Source organism: Aptenodytes forsteri, unplaced genomic scaffold, assembly GCF_000699145.1.
Source record: "Aptenodytes forsteri isolate BGI_AS27 unplaced genomic scaffold, ASM69914v1 Scaffold528, whole genome shotgun sequence".
Classification (NCBI taxonomy): Eukaryota; Metazoa; Chordata; class Aves; order Sphenisciformes; family Spheniscidae; genus Aptenodytes; species Aptenodytes forsteri.
The window spans coordinates 1,092,337-1,099,099 of record NW_008794881.1 but is presented as its reverse complement, the minus strand read 5'-3'; the positions used below and the strand labels follow the sequence as shown (position 1 = coordinate 1,099,099).

At 47.6% G+C, this 6,763-nt stretch overlaps 1 protein-coding gene across 1 annotated transcript; it reads left to right on the top strand.

Annotated features, from left to right (window-relative positions):
- Window positions 1-611: 611 nt before the first annotated feature.
- Window positions 612-5,975, top strand: DUSP7 (dual specificity phosphatase 7; the record flags this gene model as incomplete). Its single annotated transcript, XM_009274688.1, has 2 exons — window positions 612-1,047; window positions 3,579-5,975. Coding segments are annotated over 2 exons (744 nt in total), but the record flags the coding sequence as incomplete, so codon positions are not given.
- Window positions 5,976-6,763: the final 788 nt, after the last annotated feature.

Genomic DNA, 6,763 nt, shown 5'->3' with positions numbered 1-6,763 from the left:
GCTGCGGTTTGGGTGAAGAACAAACCTGTGACACTGCTCTGTTGCAAAACGTGTTTGTAGTGATAAAATAGGTGTGAGGATCGCTCTTTGGCAAAACTTATGGCCTTTTTTCCTTCTTGAAGGTGAATTATTTTATTGGGTTTTAGTGCCTGGGCTGGGTATGTGGTGGTGGTTCTTGCTTTATCTTTTCAGACACACATACTTTTGTGCTCTTCTGTCTAGATGGCATAATAGCTCTTGCCTAAACTGCCCCAGACCCATATTTCTGAGAAGCTAAACGAGGCGAGATCATCTGTTGCCGTTGATTTTATTTTTGGATGTTTGTTTCTTTTGTGATTGAGATTTGGCCCCTGTTTATCACAAGCAATATCGACCTTCGTAAGAAACACTCTTTGGTTTTCTGGGACCTGTTTGCTCAGTAACAATCTGCCCAGGGAAGATGAGGGAGCAGGGAGATGCTTTTCTTGGGGTGAAGTCGAAGGTATACCAACTTTTTGCTGGCAAAGACTTGCTAAGTAACATGTACATGTGTTCAGGTAGAAGGATTTCCCATTCAGAAGAATAAAACATCTTTTTCTCTCTGCCTCTCCCCTTCCCTCTCTCCTTTCCCCCTCCCAGGTGGCTTTAACAAGTTTCAGACTGAATATTCGGAGCACTGCGAGACGAACCTTGACAGCTCCTCGCCCAGCAACTCTCCCCCGGCATCCGTCCTTGGCCTAGGAGGGCTGCGGATAAGCTCCGACTGCTCGGATGGTGAATCTGACAGGGAACCCAGCAGTGCCACGGAGTCAGACGGGAGCCCCATCCCTAACAATCAGCCTGCCTTTCCGGTCCAGATCCTACCTTACCTGTACCTGGGCTGTGCCAAAGATTCGACCAACTTGGACGTCCTGGGCAAATACGGCATTAAATACATCCTAAATGTGACTCCCAACCTGCCAAACATGTTTGAGCATGACGGAGAGTTCAAGTACAAGCAGATCCCCATCTCAGATCACTGGAGCCAGAACCTCTCGCAGTTCTTTCCCGAGGCCATTGCTTTCATTGGTAGGTAGTTGGCAGAACATCTCTTTTCATACTCACTGCTTGGGAATGTGGCAAGCTGCTTCCCAGGGCTGTTGCTCATCTCTGGCCTTGCCTCTCCAGGGCACAGCATCGGCACTAGCTTAGCAGCTGAGCGTCACGCTGCCGAGGTGACGCTTCTGATGCCTGTCACCCTGGCTGGGTTCAGGGAGGCCTCCCCTTCCAAAATTCAGCCCTCTTACAGCACCTCAGCTGGGTTACCTGCAAGTGGTAGGACCGGCCCCGCTGGACTCGGCCCTGCTGTCTCTTGCCCTTGTATGGGGATTTGCACTTGTGTGAAATGACTGAACCGAGGCGGTGGGGAGCTCCTTTGCCTGCTTTGCTCGGAGGAGTGAGTGTTGATGGGAGTTGCATTAATGTGACTGGTGCCAGCAATTCCTTAGCCTCAAGTGTGATTAAAGTCTGGGGGGGGGATGTTTTCTTTTCCCGAGGGGATTTGCTGGTCTAGTTGTGATGCCGATGTAAGTCACCCTAGCATAACTAACTCCTTGTATGGATACTTCTAAGGTAAGTGTCAACACAATGAGTTAGTGATTATAATTACGCTGCAGAGCTCAGCTGGAAAAGCTGTGCAGACAGCCCCTGAGACAGCTTTGGCTGGTCGTGGGGAGGGGTGCAGGGGGGCAGATCTCTTCTCCCAGGCTAGTGTTGACTTTGAAAATTGCTTCTTATTCTGTGAGAAGTGTCTGTTGGATTGAATAGGGATGTACACTTCCAGCATGACCTGTGCTGTCTGCTGGTGATGGTCGTTAGCCTAATCAGTTCTGATGGGGGGTGAATGGCCCAGGTAGTCATTACCACCATTAACTATTAAAAGCCCTATGGCTTCATATCTGGTTGAAAACATTGGTGTAGGTAAAGGCGAGGGGGACCTTTACCTTCGGACTGAAATCTGTGCAGCCCACTTCAGTGCTGCTTTGTTACCCCTCCGTTTCGGACCCCGCTGCATGCGCTCGCTTGCTGTGCTGTAAGGCCTGAAACGGGGGCAGAGCGGTGGTAGGTCCTCGGCTGCTTTTCAGCCATCGGAAACCCCGGTTACCATGCGCTCTCCTTTGCCCTCAGTTTCTGTCCTCTAGTAACATGATTGTGGTCAGGAGCGGCTGCTTCAGTGTGGCAGCAGGGACCCGTCTGATGTCCCATCTGCAGTTCCCGCACGGAGTGTGGTATTAAACGTCAGGGGTGAGGTACGGGGTCCCTGCTGGCATGTGGCATTTGGGATCCATCTGCTCCAGTCAGACGATGTCTCTGTGAACACTGCACTTGTGCTTTCCAGTTAATGACAGGAAATGGAGGATTACCTCACTCTAAAGCCAAACACCAAGAAATGCGGCGCAGGTCAGATGAAAGGCAAAAATGTTGAACAGGGAGAGACTGGGGGGAGGGCTGAGTACGCTGGGGGACGATTGCCCACTGTACTGGAAATTCTTGCCTAGTTTTGGAAGCTGTTGTGCCTTGGGTCTGGATTTTGTTTTGCCTGCATCTTCTTTGGCCTTCTCTGCACTCAGGGTGACAGTGTCCCTTACCTCTGGCTTTGCCCAAGGATCCTCTTTCTCCTGCCACCTTCTCCCTCCCCACCAAGCTCTCAGTCAAATGACTGACTTCAAATAGGGCTGCCCAGAAGTAAGCAGCGCTGGGTACTTGCGTGCATTCAGTGCTCTCAGCAGCGTGTCCCTCTTTCAGCACTAAGATGTCAATTCATAAAGGGATCATGCTGTTCCGGCTGTGCGAGAGACAATGAGTGTGTGTGTGCTTTTCAATCGGTGGCAAGGGAGGGGAAATTTCGTCGCTGTTCTCTCGCCATTTTTTGGTCCAGCCTGCATTCCTGCTTCCCGCTACCATTCATCCTGAGAGTCTCCTCCAACACAAGCGTTTGTTTGTAGTGAAGTGCGTTTCTGTCGATCCTAAAGAACTATTTCACAATAAGGGAAGTTCCTGTACTTCAGACTTGGCTTAAATTGGCTTCGACTACATTCAGATAACTTTCTAGTGGAAGGAGGACAAGAATAGCGGAAGAGAATAGCTTGCATGGTGCTGGGCTGTAGCCTCGCATCAAGCGCGCAGCCTTCCCCAGTTAGTTGGTGTTGAGGTGGGTGTGCTATGCTTGACCACCAGCATCTCCCTGGAGCTGTTGTCTCCAGCTCCACCTGCCTTTTGTGGGTTACTCCATTTCCCTGTTTGAGTGTACTGATGCTCCCTAGGCAAGGGATGTGTTGCCAGACTTGATTAATACTTCTCAAGCACGTGAGATGCTTAGCCTTGCTGTGCAGAATGGGGATGCGCAGCTTTGCCGTGTGGTGGGAATATCTCAGGAGCCCTTTGGGGAGAGATGTGGGTGTCAAAGGGACACGAGATAGTGTGACTAGGAGCAGGGGATCCAGTTCTGGCAGTCATCCTGGTCCTAGTAGCTTGCAGCTGCCACCTGGCCCTGCTCCAAAGCCATGCATTTTTGGTGCAGAATATTTAATAGACTCTCCCTTCCCCTTGTCTTGTTTCAGATGAGGCCCGTTCCAAGAAGTGTGGGATCCTTGTTCACTGCCTCGCTGGCATCAGCCGGTCCGTAACAGTCACTGTTGCCTACTTGATGCAAAAACTCAACTTGTCCCTGAACGATGCCTATGACTTTGTGAAAAGGAAAAAATCCAACATTTCCCCAAACTTTAACTTCATGGGCCAGCTCCTGGACTTTGAGAGGACTCTGGGACTCAACAGCCCTTGCGACAACCGCTCGCCCAGTGAACAGCTCTACTTCACCACCCCCACCAACCACAACCTGTTTCAGCTGAACACTCTGGAGTCCACATGAAGGGGATGCCGCCTGGTTGGGAACTTGAGCATCGAATTGCTTCTCTTGAGCATTTCAACTCTTACAAAAATATCTGTCTTGTCAGGCAGCTCTGAAACGACTAGCTTCTCTGGGCAGAGGTGCCTGATCGCTGCTTTAAGAAGGCTAATGCCGTTCATTAGTATCCTGATCAAAGTGGTTTGAAGAGGTAGTCTTTTTACAGGGGGTTATTTAATACGGGCAATGTTACAGCGTTTTGAACGCAGCTGTTACCGGCAATAACCATTTTCCTGGGTGCATTGGGACTGTCAGAACACGCACACGTGTGAAGAGCTACCGGGGGTTAGCTTGTTGTGGAAAGTGAGGAGATTTATGCACTTGGAAACCTTGAACAAAAGGTGTTGGGCCAAGACTGTTTTAAAACCCAAGTTTACTTTTTTGATTTTAAAAAAAGAAAAGGTAGATCTCACTCGAGCTTTGGGTTCAAACTCTTTTTAAATATGTAAGTTCCTGACTGTTTGTACAGACGAGGTTGCAAAACCAGTATTTTATTCTGTTTCTTGTTTGATCATTTATTTTTTTTTAATCAAATGTTTATATTGACCAAATGCATTTTGCACACTTTGTGAAGCCTTGGTATGTCCTGGCATATTACTGGGTACTCCAGAGAGAGATACATGCTGCTGCTGTTGTTGTTAGCATCTGGTAGGAAGCTTTGTTATGTGTGAAGGCCAGTTGGGCTTAAACGCAACCCCTTCACCACTCCTGCACTCACAATCACAAACTCTGCACTGATTCAGCCAAGGTGACTAAGCCGCAAGCTTTTTTTTAATGACACCCCTGCCAAAAACACTGTTTGCTATCGCCAGAGGTAAAACTCTTGTAGCCTCCAGAGCTGGTAGAAGCATGTCTGAGCCCAGCTTCGTTCTCTGCTGCCTGTTGACTGACTTAACGTCATCCAGCTGGCCCGAAACCATTCCAGCTTCCTGAGTACAGAAGGTAGTTGTGATGTTGGCGTTTCTCGTGCACACTCGATTCTTTCCCACGTGTGCGGGGTGGAGGGGGGAACACGGCGAGCGCCTGGAGCAGAGCAAGGATTGCGTAGCGGGACGGGACTGAATCGTCACGCACAGAGTGTGTGAGGGGAGTGAAGAGATGTGGAAATGATGACAAGAGCGTTGTAACAGAGAATTTTTTTATATATATGAATATATATATTAACTGGCAAATTCTGAGATGATTGGAGCTTTCAACAGAGGTTCTGATTTTTTTTTTTCTTCCTCTTTTGAATAACTTTATGCCGTGCCTTCTATTCTGAGAAGACTTGTTTATATTTCTGGCTAGTGTTTGGCAAACACCTTATACCGAGCCGGGAGGGGGAGGAAGTGGTAATAATTTCTGGGAGGAGGGCAGAACGGATTTGGAGATTTCTTTATTGGCTGCAATGTAGTCCCAAGGCACTGACAGCCTTTTTTAACTCTCATGTAACTGAAAAAAAAAAAAAAAAAACCACGGTTTTTTTATAAATAACCTTTTTGTTTTTGTACTTTTTTCAAGAGTACTTTTTTCAAGAAAAGAAAAAAATAATTAAAAAAAAATCTCCATCTGGAGGAATGTTTGACGCTGTCACATCCTGAAACCGTTCTTTTTGTTAAAGATGTTACCAGAATGTTGGAATGAGCTTCTCTTTCTTGTTTTCTGGTTGTTTTTTGTTTGTTTGTTCGTTGGGTTTTGTTTGCAACAATGTTGGGATCGTGGGTCATTGGAAGGGAGAATGGGCGTAAGTACGGTTGTGAGTGAGAAAATTGAGAATATCCTAATTGCATCTTACCTCATGGAGGAATTTATTTTTTCAGGGATTTTTTGACAGTGCATCTGTATTGCATTACAGCTAAGCTGGTTTGTAAAGGCTTCCTGTGCTGTTAGTGGTCTTTCTTCTTTAAAGGAAAAAAAAAGATGCATCTTCTGGTTAGTACAAATGAGAGCTTGTTAGTGAGGAATGGTTCTGCTTTCTGAGTTATGAAGGAAAATTAGTGACCCTATATATACTGATCCAATATTGGGACTTTGTTTATATTGCAAATAAATATTATTTTTTCTTTAAAAATGATGTTTGTGTCAGATGCTTGTCTAGCCTCTGCCCATATAAGGACATGCTGCTCTTATCCGTTTTTTTATGGTTGATTAGTATTCTTCTGTGACCATGAAGAGCATTTGCTGGGCAGTGTTCAAGCGTGGTGTTTGGTTTCATGCACAGCTTAATTTTTAAGACCTGTGGTAAAATGGAGGGGGGGAGGTGGGAGGGCGAGGAGAGGGATATGGGGTATTGGATAAACCGGAGAACAAAGAGCAGCTTGAGAATGGGACTGGCTTTGACCCTAGCCATTCCTCCATGCCAAAAATAAGTAGATAAACTAAAGACACTTTTGTTAGCTGTTTGAGCATGACCTACAAAGGCATGGCAAGGCCTTGCCCACAACTGTTGTGATAGCAGACTTTATTTCGGTAGGAAAGCACGAAGTCATGGCCTTGTGGGCAGCCACCTGATGACTTCTGGGTCTCACGGAGAGTGGGAGCCCCCTCCTGCATCCTCGGGTGGGGGGCCAAGCCCCAGGCCGCAGTGTCGCACATGGGCTGTGCCATTCCCCTGTGCTCCCCGGCCGTGGGTGCAAGCGGTTTGTGGGAAACCTGGAGGGGCTGATGAGGATGCTTTAGGGTGAAATGTGGCTCCACGCACCTGAGTGCAGCCCAGCTAAGGGAGCTGTGGCTCCCCATGCCTCTGCTTGTAGCTTGGCAAGACTAAGCAGGAGTGGGTTTCCCCCTGCCCCAGCATTCCTTGTTTTAACCTAAATGGCAAGAAATTAAATGACTGTCTATTCATTTGTTCCTCAAACTGAG